The sequence below is a fragment of the Monopterus albus genome, unplaced genomic scaffold (genome assembly GCF_001952655.1).
Source record: "Monopterus albus unplaced genomic scaffold, M_albus_1.0 scaffold126.1, whole genome shotgun sequence".
In the NCBI taxonomy this organism is placed as follows: domain Eukaryota; kingdom Metazoa; phylum Chordata; class Actinopteri; order Synbranchiformes; family Synbranchidae; genus Monopterus; species Monopterus albus.
Window position 1 is genome coordinate 2271868 of NW_018128006.1, and position 22242 is coordinate 2294109.

Consider the following 22242-nt stretch of genomic DNA (forward strand, 5'->3'; position numbering starts at 1 on the left):
TATATTACTTGTGTGGTGTAGAAAGAGAATTATTTTGTAGAGATACTGCTTGCAAACCAATGATGGTAAGATGATGTCATGGGGTAGGACTGGATAAGTCTGACTTCTTCCTACTCCATTCAAGCATGTACTAGGTATAAGCAAATTGATATTGGATTAGCATTTGTTGGATATGTGTAAAATTATGTTTTACATGCTTGAAAGAATAAATCAAATCAAATGGCTGTTGCAGCAACAAAATAATAGGACTCAACACGTAGAGCAGAGTGTAATTAATAACAAAATAGAATAAGTAATATACAGGAAACATTTATGTACAGACCTGTTTGCGTTGCAGGACAGATGTTAATGTTTTGATTCTTACTCAAATGTAGCTCAGAAAGTGTTGCATAAGATTTCAAATACTCTGTGTACAGCTACTGTTACTGAGGATGTAAAATACAAATATTTAAAGTGTCCACACATGGATGTGCATATAAAAGTACTGTCAAACAGTAAATGAGCTTAAAAATGTTTATTCCACCCAGTGTTCATGTTCAGATCAATTTCTTGTTTCTGTTGCAGATCCTGGATTTCGGGCTGGCTCGCAGTGCTGATGCTGAGATGACAGGCTACGTGGTGACTCGTTGGTACCGGGCGCCTGAGGTCATTCTGAACTGGATGCACTACACCCAGACTGGCAAGACAATCGTAGCTGTTACATATTCTTACCTGCGTCCTCACTGTCGGCTCAGTACTCAGCTGGTGTGTCAGTGCTGTAGCTGTAACGGTTTGCTGGTTGTCATGTGAAAACATCCCGGCTCCAGTTAAAGGGATTTCTTTCTTTTAGCTGTGGCTTGTTTGGTACTTTATGGGTCAGTAGTTTTTATAATTCTGTTGCCAGTGCATGAAACGGATTTGAAGTTACATGGGTGTCATTTTGACAGCTAGTCTTTCCCCCCCTTATTTCGTTAGCAGTTGACACACAGCAGGTCTGACAGCAGCCTGATAGTGCTGAGACTCAATGACTGAGCTGTCACTGCAATGAAATTTGACTTTCCCAGAATTTATGTTTCTTTAAGCGATAATGGGTTTTCATTTTGTTAACACCATCCGCCTGATGGAATGTAACTGAGGAAGCAACAATAGCTTCTGCTCTCTGTTGTGAATAGGAACTTTGCTCTGGCATATAAATGCCGTCTTCCTCATTGCACTGATGTAAACTTAAAACACTCTTATGTGACATGTATTCAGCACTGATGTTTTTTTCTTTGGTATTTATTCCAGTGGACATCTGGTCTGTGGGCTGTATCATGGCAGAAATGATCAATGGGAAAACCCTTTTCAAAGGAAAAGACTGTATCCTTTCTTCGGCCTTGTCTATTTACTGGATTTGTAAATTTCGAAGCCTGTGTATTGCTAAATACTGACAAAATAGGAATGTACTACATGATTCACAAGTGACCCCATATCAAAATTTTAATATCCCTTTTTAAAATTATTGTAATACTAAAGAAAGTTGAAAGCCACTTAATTAAACAATGTGATTTATTTCACGATGGGTACTATATACCATCTGCAAAATGCAACACAAAATGCAATGACAGTGTGTTACATGCAGCAAAAGTAAAACTGTTTCCTCAGGAAGCATCCAGTACTGCTCTTATTGCAGTATTGCATATTTTTTGCATGTTTTATTTATGCCTTTTATGTTCCTTTTCTTCATCTGATGCACTTTTTACTGATTTATAGCACCTACAAGTAAACAAACCTGTCACTGCTTCTTCAAGAAGCTTTCAATTTCCTTTATTATTCTGGTTTGTAGGCCTGTTGGAGACCTACCTTCACTCTGTTTATGTGTGGACACTTACTGAATGAACCACAAGGCTATCCCAGGTTTTAACATCCTAACCCCTTTACTACCAGACATGGACCAGCTGACTCAGATCATGAAAGTGACCGGCGTGCCTGGGCCAGAGTTTGTACAGAAGCTGGACAGTCCAGAGGTAGGACCACTTGCAGTAGGTGTATATCATGAAACTGCAGTTTGACTGAGATGGGTTTGACAGGTTTGACTCCTTAAACTATCGTGTAATTTGTGAGACATGTATAAACTGAGCTGCTTCTGCATAGAAACACTAGAACATACGTTCACCTTATTTTTTGAGCTTTAGGTCACGTCTAAGATGATAATTCATCGTAACATTGTAAATGAGTCAGAAAACAAGGAAAAGCAGGTCATGGGCTCTTTAAGTCCTGGTTTCACCAGTTCACAAATGATGTTGAAATTTGTCCAATTTAATCACACCTTCATATCATTACGTTGTCTCAGCTGATGCACCAATGCATGGTGCAGTATTGTGTGTGTGTATATGGTAGCTACTTCACTTTAACAAAGTCAGTTGTTTAAAGGATGATTTGAGTTTCACTGAAATGCCTCCATTGCAGTGAAGCAGTTGATTTTGCCACTTTCACAGGTGCTCCTAACTAACTATCATTTGATGCCTTTGAAGAGTAGAATGTATTTTTATCAGCATCTGTAACATATTTATAGTATATAACTAGTAATACAATCACTGTTTGTCACTGAAAATGATATTTAGATTTAATCAGTGTTTCTGCAAAATTGCTCCTTTGCTGTGTTGTTTTGTGTTTGATAGGCTTAGTGTTGTATGTTGTTTTGATTTATATTGCAATTTGTTTTTTTTGTCTATGAAAATAGGCCAGAAACTATGTGAAGGCCCTTACTCGCTATCCCAGAAAAGACTTCTCAACGTTGTTTCCCAGAGCAAGTGCAGAGGGTGAGTTTAGCCACGGCAAGAAGTTCTCTTAAGAAGTTTATATAGCACTTATAAAAGTTAGCAATTACAAAGTGGTTTACAAGGCAGGCATAAAAGGAAAAAAGGCAGACTAAAAATACACATTCACACAAATATCTCATTAAAAAATCTATAAATAAAGATAGCATTATAAAACTGGCTTTTCAGAAGTTACAAAAAAGATGTTAAGTCAGAAATTCTTCAGCAGCTCCTTTGATAAAGGTGACAGATAAAGTTCAGTCCCTATATGTTCTCAACCTTGCATTAGGATCAGCCAGGATGTTCATGCCTGAGCACCTTAGGCTGTAGGTTGATTAGATTCATAGATGTAATCTGGGGCCAAGCAATGAAATGCTATAAAAATAATGAATATGATCTTAAAATCAGTTCTAAAAACAATTGTCAACTAATGAAAAAGCTTTTTAAGAAGAGTAACGTGGTCCCTTTTCTTGCTGTCTGTTTGAAGCCTGCTCTTTGGTTGCTGCATTTTTTACTATTTGGAGTCTGTGAACTGATTTCTGCCACTTATGGGGCCATTATAGTAGTATAATTGAGAGGTTATTACTGCATGTATAATGGATTCTGTATCTTTAAACCTTAAACTGCTCCGAAGATGGTAGAAACCCACACTCCAATTGAGAGACACTCAGTATAACCACTCTCTTCTACTGCTATCCACAGCGATGGTCCATCACAACAGTCGGGGGTCAGGACTTTATCTGTTTCATTTGCAAATAATGTACATTTTAGTACTTTCTGGCTCTGAATAATGTAACACCATCATAATGACTCTCCACGTACCCTGGTCATTAAATTTTTTCCTCTTCCCGTTCTAAACAGTTGGTGGCAGGTAGGTCGAGAGCAGGAGCAGTTCTCAAAGTAATGCATTTTATATCTCTGGCAGCAGAAGAAGTGCTTCTTTTTGCATCTTTTGTAAGGAGCTTAAAAACTGTTACATATATCAAATAAATGTCTTTTCTATGAATAATCTGACTTTACAGCAGGATTACAGCAACCTCCCGTATGACTAACATCAATAAAAATGGTTTATACATTCACTGCCATATAAAATTTGATGATTTTTATGTTTGATCAAATTGTTGCATTATCAGTGCAAATTTCTGTTTGCAGGTATAGACCTACTGGAGAAAATGCTGGTTCTGGATGGAGACGAGAGGCCTACAGCAGAACTGGCTCTGGAGCACTCGTACTTCGAAAATCTAAGGGATGAAGGTGACTTCCCTGATCCTGCGCCATATGATGACAGTTATGACAATGCCACATTGTCCTTGGATGAGTGGAAGCGTAAGTAAAAATTAATAAGCAAACATCGGTTAAAAAGAAATCACCAGAACAGAATCAGAAGCAGTGTATTTTTTTCATTATATGAGGGTATATAAACAGAGGTAATATATTTGTGCCTCATAGTGGATGCAGTAAACAGTAGGTATCATGCTTTTGAAAGATTAGAGCAGGGATTTGTTTTTAAAGTGCTCACTGTTGGCCATTTTGAATGATTTACAATGACACAAGAATGTTGTTTCAGACCTTCTGTTAATGTGTTGATGTATAATTAATGTTAAAATGTCATGCTATATGTCATTAAGTGCTTTCTGTTTTAATTATTATTGAGTTCTGGAAGTGCTGCACTTGCAGAAAACAAATAGATTTCCCCCTTTTCCATCAGGATTATGTTTCAAAGAGGTGAAAAGCTTTGTGCCATTCCCACGGCGGGATTCGAAGAGGAAAAACACCCTGACTATGTCACCGTAACTTGATAAATGTCATGCCCCAGCCAACAGAATACAACCATTTGTGCCCTTGTATATACTAACCATGGATTCACTCTGCTTCTTTAACCCTGGATATCTTTAAATTTTTAATCTGTGTTCAGAAGATGAATAATTTTAAAACTTTCACTATTTTTTGTAATGTGTGATTATTTCCTAAATGTAGATTGTCATTCAGCATTCCTTATCAGTGAATTGTCTTGCAAATTTATTGTGGCCAAATGTCACAGACAGGGTTTTCTGTAAGATTTGCTGTAATATTGTTTTCCAATTAAACAATAAGACAGTGTGTATGAAGTATTTTTGTAGTGCTGTGTCAAGAGAGATTACAGTAATAGTTCCTGGTACAACTCAGCCTATTCAAATCTTTTGTTATTAAAATTAGTATATAGCCCGGAGGTAAAAAATAGCATCATTACTTCAGTCTCTACCAGGCTGTAAGCTATATATCAGCTTTACACTTGTACCTAATTTGCATGTATAATACTGCACAGAGGTCATTCATTAGGTGCAAGTTATGTTTAATTCCATATACCATTTATTTTAAATAGGATCTTGCACTGGACATCCTGCTGCCCAGTAGACTGATTTCAGTCATGTAGTAACTTACAATATGATGCAGGTGAAAATAGGTGAATAAAATAAGCATGAGTGTGTGTGTGTCTGTGTGTGTGCGCGCACCATGGGTGTACTAAGGAAAATAATACGTTGTGCACATGTTTTGTGTATATACTGGCGACAGGACAGGTGTCAGGTTGACTATGCAACACTCCAGTGAGATCTATATAGTTAGAGTTAAGAGCATAGTGTTGAAAAGCTACTTTGATTAAAAACTACACATTTAAAATGCACAAGGTTATTGGTATCATTACAGACTGTCATTGTCATTGTTAAATAACTTGCGCGCGAAATTGGATGGTGACGTCAAGAGGGCGGACTAAACTTTATCAAACTCCTGTACCCCGGAGGCGAACATAAAAGCGGAAGTGAGGCATATTGCCGTCAAAATAAGTACATAGGAATAGCATGACGGCTCATTTCCCCATACTATTTGATTTCTAAAGACTCCAAAAGCAATTCTACATTGTTTTAAAAATATTTCTACCTAATGTCCCATAGAAAGATAAAATAAACTAAGCTGAATCTAAAACTAAATATATCATTTCAAAAACAAATTTTGCAGCTTATATAGAACATCGCGTGTTAATATTAACCATTTAATTTGTATTATGGACGAAAGGAGCTCAAACATCTTCAGAAAATGTTACAAGAATCAATAGTCAACAGTGACATAAATGAATGATCTGACAATATAGATGTAGCAACATTAAGATGAATTAACACACAGCTCTGTAGATAAAAAAGACTGCTCCACCCAAAATACCTTGACCCACCCCCCAAGCTGCACACCAAACCACAATTCAACACGTGTCTTCAAAACTACAACGTTTTGTAGTAGACGGTATGGCAATGAAATACTGTGAAAAGTGTAAGATGGCAGAAAATTTTTTTGAAAAGAATTAATGGTGAAACGTTGATACACACTATACACCAACCAGGACTTTATTTTGAAAGATCTATTCGGAAGTTCTGTGGTTTTGCTTTGGCTAATATCGGTTTAGCAGTTAGTCTAAGCTCTAAAATACCTAGCCAGCTACCCGAAGGAGGCTAGTATTTTTTCTCACAAAACTGGGCGGATAATAAGATGCCTCTTAGATTATTTATACATATATACCACTCTTTTTCCTCATTAAATATTTGTTATTGACTGTTTGCCTCCTAAGTGCCGTGTTGTGAAGAAAGTGAAGCGGTATGAAATAGCGAAATATACCGGCTGTAGCAGCAAAGTGTAGCTGGCTAACGGTGCCTGTTAGCTTCGAGAGTACAGCAAGTTCGGCGGCCGGCTAGGAATCCATTAACGTGAACGTTACTCTCGAAGCGGCTTCAGACCGCCAGCTGTCGATCGACCAGTTTCACTCAGTTGCCATAATAGGTAAGATGGCTTATGTCTTCTGTTTTTTTTTTTTATTATAGACTGGTTCAGAACTTGTAACTCACTTTTAGTTAGCAATGGTCTAACTTGTTCTATGCATTGTCAATTGTAAAAAAAAAAAAAAAGCTACCCTAAGTACTCCCAGTCTGTTAAAGTTAGCAGGCTAGCTAAATTATAACGTTTACTTGTCTCTGTACTTTAACGTTATGATGGACCACCGGAATACTGTCAATACTGTGCATTTATCATGTCGACTTTACCAGATTAAGCATTTCTTCCAAATTACAAAACAACTATTAAGAATTAAACTGTAAAGTAGCTTGTAATAGTGTTTTTAAATTGTAAATATGGCTGACATTTTGCTCGAAATAAGGACACTTGAGACCGATGGATTCTTAAAGCTGATAGGCTCTGGGGTAGATCAGTCAAATGTTCCTGAAAGCTGATTGGATGTTATCGTTGTGTTGTTGTTAGCCCTCAGAGTAGTTGCCAACAATTTAAACAAAGTCAAGTTTTTTTTTTGTTGTTTTTTTTTACTGGCCCCACGGGTTTTGGCAGTAAAGAATAATCCTCAGATTGGCAGTTTGTTAAATACCAGTTCATTAGTTTAAATGTTTGGGTACTGTCACTGAATGAGCAAGAATTTTGCGAGGGGAGGTATGTGAAGGAATGTTTACGCTGCAGGTGGTACTGACTGTAGCACTACTTAAAAACAATGTCATATAAAACACAGATGTGTTTTTGAATGACACAATATGCCAAGTAGTAGTAATATATTTAGTCTCTTTGGCCTTACTTCTGTGGCATTGTTAAAGCAATGGCATTAGAGTTTGCTTAGTTCTTTTAAATAGCGTGCTGTATAATGATCACAAGGGTAAAATAAGCTGTTAAGGCAGTAGAGAATAAATATACATAAATATGACTAAGTGACTGGCTCTGTTAATGGGCAATGTCTCAGATGAAAGTCAAACTGAACTGAATTAGCATTTTTTATTTTTTTATTTATTTATGTGTTTTTGCTACTACATATGTATCTGCTCTGTAAATTGTCATGCAATGCTTTCTTTGAGGAAAAAAAATAAGAAACCTAAAGGGATACATTTCCATTTATTTATTTTGTTTTTATGTTAGTATTCCATAATTTTACATTGATTAAACAGAATACCATCCTGTCTAAACACTGACATGCCTCTCTGGCTAAGACACAAAGAAGTATTTCTGATATTTCCCCAAATATTTTTTTCCTCCTGTAAATAAAAAATGTTTAACAATAAATTTAAAAGCACCTTTGCATTGTTTTTGTCTGCTAATGGCATACCATCTTAAAATTCTGCTGTAGCATTATCAAATGCTTATTCTAATACAATACACTAAATGTATCTTGGATTGACTATTATTTATGGTCTAGGACTATAGATCACTCTTATTATTTTCTTTTCTTTTTAACCAACAGGAGGGAAAGTGTGATTGGTGGCCTATGAGGAAGCCACGTCGAAAAGGCCAGGTGGCTGAAGGAGGTAGAGCAGATGTTAAGAAATCCAATGGGTCAGTTGGCGGGCGTGGAGGTGGGCGTGGAGGTGGCCGCCAGCGATCCCCATCCCCTTACAGCCTCAAAGCATCTCCAAGCAGAGAGACACTGACCTATGCCCAGGCCCAGAAGGTGGTTGAGGTGGAACTGGATGGTAGGCTTCACCGCATTTCTATTGTGGAGCCGATGGAGGTCATTACTGAAGATGAGATGATGGCTCAGGACATTAGTGAGCATAACAGCAACAAGAAGAACAGTGAGCAGTCATCATCTCCCACCAGTGGTGCCCAAACAGTCCACAAACCTGTCACACCCCGTGGCCACAGGAAAGACTCTAAATGCCCCTCTATCAAGTCACCACCACCTTCTAAAAACCACTGCCCCAATTCTCATCCACACACACCTGAAAAATTAAATGCACCCCATCATCACCAAATAACCCTTCCTGAACCTAAATTTCGTGTGATAGAAACCTTCACTCCAGTCAAGGTACCTCCTCTGCCTACAGCATATTATCGTTACATTGAGCGTTCAGCTGAGGAGCAGGAAGCTGAGGCAGAATATGACATGGACGAAGAGGACAGCGCCTGGCTAGAGATGATCAATGCTAGCCGGACATCAGAGGGTTACTCCGCTGTTTCACCAGGCACTTTTGAACTGCTGGTGGACCGACTGGAGGAGGAGGCATACCGGGAAGCCCGCAGCCGGGTGCCCTCTCAGAACACTGTTGACGATGATGCCTTCTGCTGCGTGTGCCTGGATGATGAGTGCCTCAACAGCAATGTTATCCTCTTCTGTGATTCCTGCAACCTGGCTGTGCACCAGGAGTGTTACGGGGTTCCCTATATCCCTGAAGGCCAGTGGCTGTGTCGCTGCTGCCTTCAGTCCCCTCAGAAACCTGTTGACTGTGTTTTATGTCCGAACCGTGGCGGTGCCTTCAAGCAAACAAGTGACGGCCGCTGGGCACATGTGGTCTGCGCTATCTGGATCCCTGAGGTCTGTTTTGCCAACACTGTTTTTCTGGAACCAATTGAAGGGGTCGGTAACATTCCCCCAGCACGCTGGAAACTGACCTGCTACCTGTGCAAGCAGAAGAGCTGCGGCGCATCTATTCAGTGCCACAAGGCCAATTGTTACACCGCGTTTCACGTCACATGTGCTCAGCGTGCCGGCCTATTTATGAAGATTGATCCTGTGCGTGAGACAAATGTCAACGGGACTATGTTCTCTGTTAAGAAGACAGCATTCTGTGAGGCCCATTCGCCGCAAGGACAAGAAACTGTCTCAGATGAGGAGAGTGAAGGAAGAGTAGTGGGCAGTAGAGGGAGGGCTAGTAGAGGACGGAGCGCTTACACAGGTCCGACAACACCGAAAAAAGGCACGACAGCACCAAAAAAGGGCAGAAACTCTGATGTTGATGCCAAGATGGATAAAAAGAAAGGGAAGAAGAACACAGACTCCGCAGCTCAACACACTGCTTCACCACAAGTAACAATACCTCAGATACCAACAAGCAGGTTAGTTTTTTGTTTTTTTTGTTGTTTTTTTTAATAAAAGAAAATATGCTTCTGTTGTTGTTGAACACCTTTTTTTTGTCAGACATTCTTCAACAGACCAAGTGAAGGACATCTTGGTCAAAACTTTATACAGATGTTATTTAAAAGTAGCATTTTGGTGGAGATTTGGCAGAGCATAAGTGTAAAATTACATTTCTAGTTGAGATGCACCAGTTGCAGTTTTCTTGGCTGATTACCCATTTTCTTTCTAAGAACTGTAATTGACAGCACAGAAAGACATTTTTTGTAACTTTTTTAAATGAAAAATTTTATCGTAATAAAGATAAATTAAATTAAAGTTTTACATTTGTCTTTCTCACATTTTTTTTTAACAAACCTCAAATGAACTGCAATATTTGTACTGCTTCAAATATAAACGGGTGCAAAAGGTAATAGAAACAAAAGAATGTCTGTTACTACTGAGTGCACGGTTATTTTTGAAGTGTGTGTAGTTTGTATTTGCAGTTGTACCACAGGTTGAATACACTGTACATATGCATGCATTTCATGTGTACCAGTAATTCCCTCACTGTGTACTATTTATCAGAGATTTGAACGTAGGCTCCCTTCTTCAACATGTTTAAGTAGGCTCCTCTGTGAGCTCTTTGTACGCCAGGGGCTTCCGATGCACAAGTGAACACGAGAGCAAGCCTCATGCAAGGCGCATGTGAGATGCTACGTGCTGCACATGCTACACTTTTGGTCTGTGCCACTGCGTGCGCAACATGAACTGTAATGCCTCTAAATCTGACCAGAACAGAATCGGAACTCTCAGGTGATCAGCTTGTCACCGGTCAAAGCCGATCACACTAAAAAACCAGCCACTTTCGATCTCCGCCAATCGGTCCGTGCAGCTCTAGTCTCTAGCGAAGATGTCTGAACTGATGTCAGTTACGTAGACAGTATGACCAGTCTGCATCTGTTTCTGTTGTACAGGCTGAATATCATCTGCAAAGGAATCCTGTTCCAGAAGAAAAGTCAGTTCATGCAGCGACTGCATAGCTACTGGTTACTGAAGCGTTATTCGAGGAATGGTGTACCGCTGGTCCGCCGATTGCACTCTAACATCCAATCCCAAAGGAATACTGAAGAGGTCAGGCCAAGAAAGTCACTCCCTGACTGTTTTTGTACTCGAATAATTATGTTTTGTATGATGTTATTCAATATATTTATTAGGCCATTGTTATAAACATATTATCCTGAAACATATTTAAAATTCATTGATTGCCTTCAGATACATCTCTGACACAGTGTTTATATAATGGAGCTCTAAAAATGAGTTGTATTTGTAGCCTGAGGTGGATGAGAAGGTTTCTGCAGCAAGAGAAGCACTGAGATACTGGCAGAAGCTTCGGCATGACCTTGAAAAAGCCAGGCTACTGGTGGAGCTCATCCGTAAGAGGGAGAAACTCAAACGAGAACAGGTAACAAACCAGGATGCATTATGTTTTAGCCTTTTGCAGTCTGTAAAAACTTGAACTCCTTACGGTAGCAGCTTTCATGTGTTGCCATCACATACGTATCATCTATCAAATGCAGGTCAGAGTTCACCAGACAGCTCTAGAGATGCAGTTGACCCCAGTGTTGATGTTGCTCCGCTCCACGCTGGACCAACTACAGGAGAAGGACACAGCCCAGATCTTTGCACAACCAGTCAACATCAAGGAGGTCAGAAATTTTTACTGACACCAGATGTATGCACACAGTTTATATAGAGCAGTGGTTCCGAAATGGTGTACCGTGGGATTTTGTGCCAACCATACATTAGTATCATAGTATACAATGATACAAAAAGATATGAATGAATTTTTAATTTACTATATCAGTACTTTGTATGCACTCATTTCCCAAATCAGAGGCAAATCCTGTAGCCTAAAAAAAACACCCAAAGAACAGAGAAAAAGAACTGTCTGTAGACAGCATCATGAAAGGTGTCTGTCTTATGGCTTCAGCTTGACCAGCTGCCCTCAGGCAGGCCTCACACGGCAGCGGAGACACTCATCCTCTCTGCTTGCAGAAAATATTGTAGGTGTCATGCTAGGTCCAGATGCTGCAAATGCACTCTCTTCAATACCACCAAGGATGTTAAAAAAATAATAATCTGCGAGCACTGACAGGCACCTGTCTCCTTTGCTTGTAAGTAGGCAAACAATACTTACAATAGTAAATGTTTTAATGCTGATTCAGACTTAAGCTACATTTAAAACATTTTCAACTCATAGTCAACCAGTTTTCAATACATTTCTTTTCTTTACAATTTTAGACTAAAGTTTTTATTACAACTCGGTGCATACTCTAATATGTATTTACTATTTATATGTAAATGAGTTTTTTCACAGTGCATCTCTCTTCTTAGTTTGGTCTGTAAGGAGTCATTACATCTTGGAGCTTCCCTCTCATGTCAGATTGTTCTGAATACTATAGTACCCATGAACCTGTCAGAGGTGTCAATCAGAGTGGTGGAATGGTTGCCTCCCAACCGGAACGTTGGAGATTCAAATCACGGTGCCTGCTGTCCATATGTTGAAGTGTCCTTGATTAAGACACTGAACTCCAGGTTTCCCTCAATGGCCAGAGCAGCACCTTGCAGGGACACGCACACTGCATGTGTGTGTGAGAGAGACAGAGAGAGAGAGAGTGTTGGCGCTGCAGATGGTTGTCTCAGTTCTGTACTGGAGGAAAGTTCCTTTTGTCTGTAACATACTTGGTCAAAATAAAGTGATTGTCCTGGGGGCAACAGTAGTGCAGTCATCTCTCAACCAGAAGGTTGAAGGTTCGAAGCTCGGTGCCGGCACATGTCGAAGTGTCCTTGGGCAAGACTGTTAAGTTGTGCTTGCTGTTGTAAACAAACCTGACACCAGCATAACATTGTTTATGGTAATATATAACTGGGACTCCTACATTGCAAAGAAAATCAGTAGAACTGCACAGGGTTTATCCTTAACTTACTTTTACCACTTGTCCCTGTTGACCAGTAGGTCATAGTTTGATTTAAATCAATTGTCATTTCGAACACGGAGTGCTAGAAAAGTCTTTTCAGACATTGTAACACAGGGAGATCCCACTGAACCCCTCGCAAAATATTCTTCCACAATACAGTTTACAAGAAATGACACTTCTTGTTACGTGGCATACCAGACTTTTTGCACTTAAACAAATATGTATGTCTTTTCTTGGGATTAGCATTGAGAGCTATGTTTTGTTCTCAGGTCCCAGACTACCTGGAGTTCATCACCCATCCCATGGACTTTTCAACTATGCGCACCAAGCTGGAGAGTCATGCCTACTGCTCAGTGGCTGACCTGGAGGCTGACTTCAACCTCATGGTGTCCAACTGCCTCCTCTACAACGCCAAGGACACGGTTTTCCACCGGGCAGCACTACGTCTTCGAGACTTAGGAGGGGCCATACTGCGCCATGCACAACGGCAAGCCACCAACACTGGCCTGGACCTGGACAGTGGCATGCACCTTCCTGAGTCACCACAGAAAAGAGACTTTTACAACTGCACTTGGGACGACGGTAAGTCACAGTGGTTTACTTTAAATAGTAAAATGTTGTGACAAGTATACGGCACTTGTTTGCATGCCTTATTTTGCATGTTGTGCTTCCACTGAGATTTCAGGCTGGTGTGTGTAGTAGTGTCTGGCATTTTCTAGTGTGAGAAATGTTGCTTCTAGAAGTAATAGCTTTGAATGGCAGTTTTTAGATTTGACAGGTTGGTGGGAACAGGTCATATATATTAAACTGGGTCATCATTTTTGATAACCGTTTCAGTTTTGGACACATTTCTTGTAGAATATGTTTTGGATCTGTTTTTGTGTCTATGTAGTTATGTCTCTGATTTACGGAAGTCCACTGAGTAGTGAATCAGTTATTTGGATTAAAAAAAAAAAAAAACATCAGCACATTGTTGGGTTCTCCTCATGTTTGAGAGTAGAAAATGAACCTTATTTTGCATTTGCTCTTGTCTTGTTGCTTTGTTCATTCTCATATTCCAACAGAACATTTCAGTTTTTGTATGGCATAAGCAAGATATTTATTTAAACACAGTGAATGTGGGCAAAATATTAGCTAGTAGCAGCTTAAAACAAAAAAACATCACTATTAAAATATACTTGTGCACCTTTATGGAACATTAATGCTGGCTTCACTATTAGCCTAAATCTGTCCTGTCATGTCCAGTTGACAGTGTGCTGGACCCAGACAACCGGCTTCACATGACAGTGGAGGAACAGCTGAAAGAGCTGCTAGACAAGCTGGACTTTGTCACCTCAATGCGATGTAGTGGTGCCCGAACACGACGTATTCGCCTGCTTCGTCGCGAGATAAACAACATCCGCTACAGGCAGGGCCATCACCCCCGCTACGGCCTTCACAACGGATACTTGAAAGATGAGGAGGAGGAGGACGATGATGAAGACGCTGGGGATAAAGACACCAAGGCAGATAAAGGCCTTTCATCTTCGGACAAAGGTGGGTGATCAAAAAAAAACTGCGACATTTTCAACAGAATGAAATTGCCAATGCATTTAAAAGCCACTTTTTTCAATGAGACCAGTTGTGAACATGAGCTAACAGAACATTGTCCTCAGGTAAATGAGCCAGGGTCCCCCCCACGCACCAACCCCAACCACCCCACTGTCTCCAGTCTAGTAAGTAGGGGCCCACAGAGTCTCGCTAGCCATGGCTGCCTCACAACTCCTCTCTCCCAGTGCACTCTTATGTCCGCACCTCTTCTATTCATCACTCTCATGGACTCACTGCTCTCATGGCCACGTACAGTCATGCCATATCATCCCACTACCGACTGCAGGCTAGTCCAGTCAAAGTCTAATTGCCACTGTAGAGGAGGGCAGCAGAACAGCTGTGATTTGTGTCAGTTGAGTCATAGAATTCTGCCATGTTACTTTGTTGTTGGTGTGCAGTTTTGAGAGCCAAGTTTTTATTCACTTGTTTTGATAAGGAACTTCATATCTACAGAATACCTCGACTCCCTTTGGACTGTGATTAGACTGTTAGAATGAAATATAAATCATCATGAGGTGATACCATTTTCCAATGTGACTACTACACCACCATATCAAACTACATACTAAATGGGCATTCATTTCCAGTAAATGCTGAATGAAATAGAATTTAATTCTTCTCCTCTCATCTTCCAGAAGACTTCAAATCCACTTCGCCCCCAACACTGGAACCTACAGGGCCAGCTCCTCCTCCACGACAGGGAGACGCACCTCTGGAGCCTCCCACACTGCGGCCAATTACAGGGGAGCCCCTGTCCCTCAGTTGGCCCTGCAAGCGCCTGAAGATGGACAGTGACCTCTCAGACAGCACCACAGACAACTTGAATTGCACTAAAGCACAGGAGCAGCCTCCCAGTTTGCACAGTGAAGGGCAGGCCGTGGCCAACAGCCTGCCAGAACATGGCACCCCCCCACGGTACAACACTGGGGGAGTCGGCCGGCGAACCGCCGTGTTATTCAAAAAGGCAAAAAATGTCGCTAAGCTGTCCAGAGACAGTCCCTTACTGAATGGAAAGGGGCTGCAGGACGAGGATATAAGCAACACCTGTACAGCACCCAATTCCACAGCCAGCACCCCATCCTTGACACCATTGTCCACCCTATCCAACACCCCACAGAAATCCCCAGGACCCCCAACCCTCAATGAACAATGGTCCCCCGGTCAAGACATGTGCTCAGATAGTGAACTAGAGAGGACACCAAATCATGCACTGGAAAGTGGTGAGAAGCTTTGCTTAGTTACTGGCATGAGATTTGGCTTTACTTCAGGTTTAAGACCTTCCACTCAGGGTGCTGTTTTAGAGCTGACTGTGCTGACAGTGTGCACAAAGGATGCTGTGCAGTCATGTTACAAATATTGACAGTGTCAGACCAAAGAAAATGTGGAAGGAAATAACAGACTCTGGAATGGTCATCAGTTTCTGTTTATCACTTCAGGTAGCTAACCTGAAAAATGAAATATTTTTCAACATGTCCCATTTTATTTTGTGTAGTTTCCATGTGTCCTGTTTTTACCCACCCCAACCCCATTTCCTGTGATTATCGGGTGCTGTTCTGAGATTTCTCTCATTTGCTTTCAGGACTGACCAATGGCTTCAACAAACTCAAAGACAGTGGGTCCGACTCCGAGTACAGTCCTTGCCCAGTCCTGCACAAAGAAATGTAAGACATGGTGTATCTGCTGTCATTGCTTGTCTGGGCTTAGTAATTATTGGCAGTACACTGACAATATAACATGTTGTCTTATAGCAGCTTGCCACCCAAACAAAGCCTTGGGAAACCAGCTCTTTCTAAAGTTCCCTTCCTGGAGATCGTCAATGGAGACGCAGATTACACTGGTATGTTTGTTTTGTTTTTAGCAGAGAAATTTGAATTTCATGTTTTTTGAAAATAACCCAGGGTTGAAGTATAAATAGCAGACGGCCAGTGATGTGTTAAGTGATTTTGGTAACACTACACTGGGTGAGAGTAAAGTACTGAATATATTTGTAATATCTCTTGTCAGTGTTGCAGGGACCGTCTACAAAGTGCAATTGTCTCACAGCTGCTGCACATTGAGACCAATGATATTTGGAGCAAGGAACAGCTCATTTTGATAAACAGTGTGTAATTTGTTGTCTACATTACTATGAAACGAGAAGCATAGTTTGTATTTTAGCAACGTTTCACTATTGATCCTGGAACTTGGAATCTGAATATCTTTCCAAATTTACCGACGCCAGCCACTATAACATCCTTTTGTCAGCACCCTGACCAACAGCTGTCGCCTCCTCCGTGTCTGGGAGCAAATATGACATTTGCTCATGATCCAATGCCTCACTCCAAAGATAATGCACATGGATTTGCCCAAATAATGGTAGGGACCTGTCCCTACCATCCATACAAAACTGCACCCTTGTCAAAACTGTATTTGCACAGGGCTTCTGTGAAGCTGAGGATGCAAACCAAGGATTTAAAGTAGCTGCTGCTGTTTTGCAGGGACTGGCAGCCAAACATCAGAGGATGAGATGGAACTGGAGCCTCTGGATCTGGTTTGGGCCAAGTGTCGTGGATATCCCTCCTATCCTGCTCTGGTAATTCCTTATTTCACCTAGTATTACTGAACCAAAATCTAATATGAGCTGTCAACAAACCACATTTTGATAACAGAGCATGCAGTGCTAGAAACAAACTTAAGCTCCCTCTTGGACTGACTAAGGGTTTTGCCTTTAAAAGAACCTACCGAAATCTACGGGGTGGACTGCTCGTTAGTTTCCGGTAGTGGAAACGCAGCAACTGTGTGTTTGTTCCAGATCATTGACCCAGAGATGCCCGAGGAGGGCCTGCTGCACAATGGCGTTCCCATCCCTGTCCCACCCAAAGACGTCCTCTGTCTGGGGGAGCAGAGGCAGGAGGAGACCAGTGAGAGACTTTACCTGGTGCTTTTCTTTGACAACAAGCGGACATGGTGAGTTTCAGACATACCAAACAAGTAATGCAGTGCACTTCTGGTCACGGTCAAGCTCACCATCACTGAGTACTTGGCCAAATTGCTGCTCTAAAGAAGAAGAAAGTTATTGTGCAAAGTCATTTGAAAAAAATGTGACTTATCAGTAAATAAAACTCGTATAACTATACTATATATGTCAACATCAAATGCACAAATATATGTAGAACCAAATAACACATCTAAAGTAGCAAAGGGGGGATTGTCACTCGTATTCAAAGGTTCTAACAGTCTAATACTCTCTCTTTGGTACTGCAGGCAGTGGCTCCCACGTGAAAAGGTGACACCTTTGGGTGTTGATGAGACAGCAGACAAGCTGCGTATAATGGAGGGTCGCAAGTCCACTATCCGTAAGTCTGTCCAGGTGGCATACGACCGTGCCATGATCCACCAGAGCAGAGTGAGTCACAGCCATGGTTTTGTGACTTCTAACTACCTGTAGAGGGTACCTGTGAGCCCTGTGTGCGCCCACAGTCAGCCACTAGGCATTCTCTTTGGTCCTGGAAGCAGCAGGTGGGCCGAGTCCTACTGTGAGTCGAGTTCGTATTCACACTGTGGTCTGAAGAAGTTGCCATGGCAACACAGCATCTTGGCCTGTAGTTCGTTACCAAACCACTAATGTGTGACACACAGTGCTGCGGCGTTGGCCTTCTGGTATCGTTGCCGAGGATGCGGAGCTCCAGATGTGAATGAAGTGACCTTTAGTTCCCATGTGGCTGCAGTGAAAGTATTAAGTCCCTTTTTAGGGGTGTCTCGAGGTATCTGCTTACCACATGGATGTGCTGAGGCTGTTGAGTAGATCAAATGCAATAGAATTCCCCTCTATTTTGAATAATGCTACTGCCAAGGAATCAAATAGTCAGAAAAGAGATTTGACATATTTATGTGAACTGGAGAAGACGAATGAATGGATCACTGCCATCTTTTATACTATAACTTTTTACATTTTAATCTTATACAAAGACACTTGTATACGATAAAGGCACACTTTGTGTACATATGTATATGTATTATCAAACTCAATTTAATTTAATGTTGCCATTTTGAAACGCGTATTTCAATCAGCCCTCAAGGGGCAAAGCGAGGCTATGTATAGTTGGGGAGCTAAAAGAATTCCCGACTCGCTACAGTGTACTTAGCTTGTCTTTGCTGTACTTTGATTGTGCTCTACCTGTACATTCAGAGCATGCGACACAATGAGCTTTGATTTATATCTGAATTCTCTTTTTGATACAGAGAGTAATTTATTTATGGAAGACAGAACTATAGAAATAAAACTATATTGGTTAAAGTTGAGAATTAAATTTTATTTAAAACAAATGGAGTGAGATTTTAAAACCATACAGCCAACATTTGAACAGATGCGTTCACGTTTGGTCTGATGTCGATGGCATTACTCAGAACCAACCACCATTATTCACTGTTGACCCCCAGAAAATTTTATTTATTGTTGAGCCCCCCATATTAACAAATGGAAAGCTAAACCTTTATAAGCTTGTACTACCTGCATATTTTACCTGCTCACCAAATATTTTGTCTGAAAAATTATTTTCTCATTTTGGGAAATGAATACTCTATTAAAAACCTTTTGGGATACTTAACTACGGGTTTATGTTTTTTCTTTTTAAACGAGTTCTCATTTCAATATTTTATAACCACCCCTTGGCACATACACTCATTGGCCACTCTATTAGGTACAGCTGTATGCAGTTCAATGCAGCATATCTGTCTTAACATCTGTGTTTATGAAGCTCAGTGTTTCAGTTTTTGGTGAAAGTGTCAAATGCATAAATTCAATGTTCTTTATTGAGGTCATAATTAAAGGTGGTGTTATACTGGACTACATTATATGCAGAAGTCTTTCTATATTTTTGTCCTCCCTAGCTACATACATGATAGGGTCAGAATATTAGGAACACCTCTGCATATAATGTAGTCCAGTACACACCACCACCTTTAACTGTGACCTCAATAAAAAAATATTGAATTTATGCATTTGACAGTTTCACCAAAAACTGAAACACTGAGCTTCATAAACACAGATGTTAAGACAGAGATGTTGCATTGAACTGCATAGAGCTGTACCTAATAAAGTGGCCAGTGAGTGTATAGATATATATGCTTCACAAAGAAGGATAAAGGTAATGAGCTAAGTGTAAACTGGCAAAGTACTAGTATAAAAAGCCCTATACATCTTTTTTTGCTTAAACTCCAGCAGTCCACAAGGACAGTTTAATCCCATCAGAAGCAACAATTCCACAATGACCACAGGCCTTAAGTCAACTGAGAAAACGTTTGAAGACGCGTCTGTCAGTTGAACAACAGGAAGTCAACACTATGAAGAGAAATACCTTGCATGTCCAAAATATTCCATTCTCTATGACAGCGTTTGTACAGTGACAGAGATGACCTGGTGGTGTTCAGTGTCCAGACTGTTGTCTTGTCAGGAGGAGGTAGTTGTGACGGAGGGTTCGGAGCTCCGTCAGTCTGCCTAGCAGCCGGCCAAACCGCTGTGGCCCACCTCGTGCAGCTCCAGCTTGGGCTCCGCACACCCTTGACAGCAGGTCCAAGATCAGCTCCTGCATTTTCTCAACACAGCTAGCTGCCGGCAGGGACACCCGGTCTGCAAGACAGAGACACAGACAAGACCCTTTTCTTTGTGTTCATATCCAAACATAGACTGACACATTCACAGTGATTCAACACATTAACAAACAGCATCTTTATGAAAAAACTGCATGCAGATGTCACACTACAGAAAAACTCATGTTCTATAGAGCATGAAAGCAGAAGAGTCCATTTAAAGAAGGTCAGTCATTTTCTATATTAATAGTATTTTCAACATTCCCCATACAGAGGTTACTGCCAGCAATGAACTGCCTCAACTCTGTTACCTGTGATAGGTGTTCTAATTCCTCTGCCAACCTAACCCTAGTAACGTAGTGGTCTGTGATCTTTAAAATATTATCAGAGCCACTTGATATTGATTTCAAACCTAACGCAGCAGCAGTCATATGTGGTACTACAGAAGGCATACACTCCACTATAAGGACAAAACATAAAACCATTTTAGCCTTTGCGACCCTGCTGGCACACAAAAGAATACTACTACACTGGAAATCAGCAAATTCCCCTAGAACGTCTTTGTGGTTCAGTGATCTGATGCAATTCATACAGTTGGAAAAAATAAAATTGTCATTTAGGGGGTTCAGGGACACATTCTTCTCCACCTGGGACCTGGTTGTGACATTTGGGTACACTTAAATACTTGATACCCTCTCTGCAATCCCTTCCAATTTTTGATAGTTAATCATGCACACAGCAGCATACAACTACCTTTTGTTTTTATTATCTCTATTTTTATGTATTTATCTATCTGTTGCTCCCTTAATCATTATTCTTGCCACTTATCTTAGTTGGTGTGCCCCATGTTCAGGTGGGAGGGGTGCCATTTTACTGTCACAGACTGCAGGAGTTTATACTCATTATTTAGAAGAGAATGGAGCATTTGCAGGACAACTGAGTGGATTATTTCAGACCAAACATCCACAGACTAGAGAAAGGGAGCGATTCCTGGGCTGACCTGAGCAGAGCAGTGCTGTAGCAGTGAGCAGGGTGTATTCAGCCTCCGTCACCTGCAACGTCTTCATGCTGTGAAAGAAGTTCAGCACTGGCCTGGCAAGGTCTTCGCTGCTTTCTGTTCACACCAGAAAACAATTAGTATATACCATGTTTTTTACCCAGTCTGAGACCTCAGATATGTGCTTAGTGAATGTATGCCTGGACTCACCTGAATTCATCAACGCCCTACTGTGGATCTTCTCCTTTGACTGCACATTTCTTAGCCAGTTGTGTGTTGACAGACTGAAAAGCTGCAGGGCTAATGACAAAAGATACAAAATGCAAGTAGGAAGCATAAATGCAGTATTTCTGAAATGCCTTGTGTGCTCCTTTCTTGTTGGTTTACTCACCTGGACTGGGACTTGTTGGGTTATTGGAGAACTGCTGAGCTGAGAGCAGGAACATGACCTCCAGTGATGAGACAGACAAGAGAGAGCTCTGGTCTGAAAAGTCCAGGAGGTCAAAACCTGTGAGAAGAACAGTGGCATGTATTTTTATACAGATTTTACAAGAAGTTACTGAGTGAAATGATGAATAAATTATTGTTTAACTCTATCATATTGCTGTGTAGCAGAAATGGGGAAAAGAAAAAGTGCAGCATTGTCCTTTACAGCTAGACACTGGGGGAAGGGGAAGTATTGACTAGAGCTGCATGGAGAAGAGAAAGAGTCTTCATTTGATTTTTGTTTCCACTAAAAGTGGAGATTATTTCACAAAGCAGCTGGATTTCCAGGACATCACCTGGATTGGTGCCAGACCTTTACATTTTTGTTAATGCTACAGCTCAACATAGAGGTTGTGATGTCAGGCAGCAGTAGGTAAATCTCTGTCCTACTGTATACCACAGTATGTCTGTGTCTACTCCATTTAGCTTAAGTGGGTTTTTTTATATTAATTATCAAGAAAAACTGCCATTGGTCTATTCGGAAATAAAATAAAATACAGTGCCTATATACTGTAAAGGTGACATGTCAGTCCCACATTCACCTTCCTGCTACTTTAAAACCCACTAGAAACTGTATAAATCCACAGCTGAAAATAGTCCCCAACAAATGCACTATTCATGCTTGTTTGAGTAATATTTGCTAAAAAAAAATGCCGTGTCTGGCCATTTTAGGTCATTACAGAGCCTCAAAAATACTAATATATGACTTGATTGTAAATTTAATTTATGACTGCAACAGCAACACAGGATAGGGCAGAAAGGAAAGGTGGACTAACAAAGACATTATTGGGTTTGGTCTTTTCATGGGATTCATCAACAGTAACAAAAACAGAATATCGTCAGCCTTATCTTCTGAAAGTTTGGGTAGAAAATGAGTTTCTGGAACTTTGTAGTAGCTTAATGTTAATGTGAGAATATTTTCTGCTTTTTTAAGTCTATAGCAGGGGTGCCCAAAATGAAAATGCGTTACCGGGCTGAGGGCTGGGTGGGCGGCGG

The 22242-nt window shown here is 40.8% G+C and overlaps 3 protein-coding genes across 7 annotated transcripts in view; 2 read left to right on the plus strand and 1 right to left on the minus strand.

The window, feature by feature from the left end:
- Positions 1–4942, plus strand: part of mapk13 (mitogen-activated protein kinase 13) — a 12046-nt gene extending 7104 nt beyond the window's left edge. Inside the window, exons 7-12 of the mRNA XM_020612639.1 lie at positions 565–679; positions 1267–1338; positions 1906–1985; positions 2702–2780; positions 3930–4103; positions 4486–4942. Coding sequence (XP_020468295.1) covers positions 565–679; positions 1267–1338; positions 1906–1985; positions 2702–2780; positions 3930–4103; positions 4486–4571 — 606 coding nt within the window. The 3' untranslated portion in view covers positions 4572–4942. The remainder of the gene's footprint in view (positions 1–564; positions 680–1266; positions 1339–1905; positions 1986–2701; positions 2781–3929; positions 4104–4485) is intronic.
- A 1072-nt stretch (positions 4943–6014) lies between these two features.
- Positions 6015–18781, plus strand: brpf3b (bromodomain and PHD finger containing, 3b). 5 transcript variants are annotated; one of them, XM_020612568.1, is made up of 14 exons: positions 6032–6050; positions 6373–6581; positions 8035–9626; positions 10602–10758; positions 10958–11089; positions 11205–11333; positions 12875–13187; positions 13851–14141; positions 14831–15415; positions 15775–15856; positions 15944–16032; positions 16673–16767; positions 16987–17141; positions 17439–18781. In XM_020612568.1, exons 3-14 carry the CDS (start codon positions 8059–8061, stop codon positions 17620–17622), a joined length of 3780 nt encoding a protein of 1259 aa, XP_020468224.1. In that variant the 5' UTR covers positions 6032–6050; positions 6373–6581; positions 8035–8058; the 3' UTR covers positions 17623–18781. The 5 variants fall into 5 exon arrangements, with proteins under 5 accessions (XP_020468225.1, XP_020468224.1, XP_020468227.1 ...); XM_020612569.1 differs by lacking the exon at positions 6373–6581 and having other exon boundaries at positions 6015–6050; XM_020612571.1 differs by lacking the exon at positions 6032–6050 and having other exon boundaries at positions 6097–6581; positions 15947–16032.
- Positions 18782–19280: 499 nt separating this feature from the next.
- Positions 19281–22242, minus strand: part of nr1h5 (nuclear receptor subfamily 1, group H, member 5) — a 13173-nt gene continuing 10211 nt past the window's right edge. Inside the window, exons 8-11 of the mRNA XM_020612470.1 lie at positions 21152–21268; positions 20971–21060; positions 20764–20877; positions 19281–19803 (exon numbers count right to left, since the gene is read on the minus strand). Coding sequence (XP_020468126.1) covers positions 19601–19803; positions 20764–20877; positions 20971–21060; positions 21152–21268 — 524 coding nt within the window. The 3' untranslated portion in view covers positions 19281–19600. The remainder of the gene's footprint in view (positions 19804–20763; positions 20878–20970; positions 21061–21151; positions 21269–22242) is intronic.

Excerpts from the sequence above, each read along its gene's own strand:
- brpf3b (XM_020612569.1), top strand. The coding sequence starts at position 8,059 with ATGAGGAAGCCACGTCGAAAAGGCCAGGTGGCTGAAGGAGGTAGAGCA. Across the intron at positions 13,188-13,850 it reads CAACTGCACTTGGGACGACG|TTGACAGTGTGCTGGACCCA; the intron begins GTAAGTCACAGT and ends TGTCATGTCCAG. Across the intron at positions 16,033-16,672 it reads TGGAGACGCAGATTACACTG|GGACTGGCAGCCAAACATCA; the intron begins GTATGTTTGTTT and ends GCTGTTTTGCAG.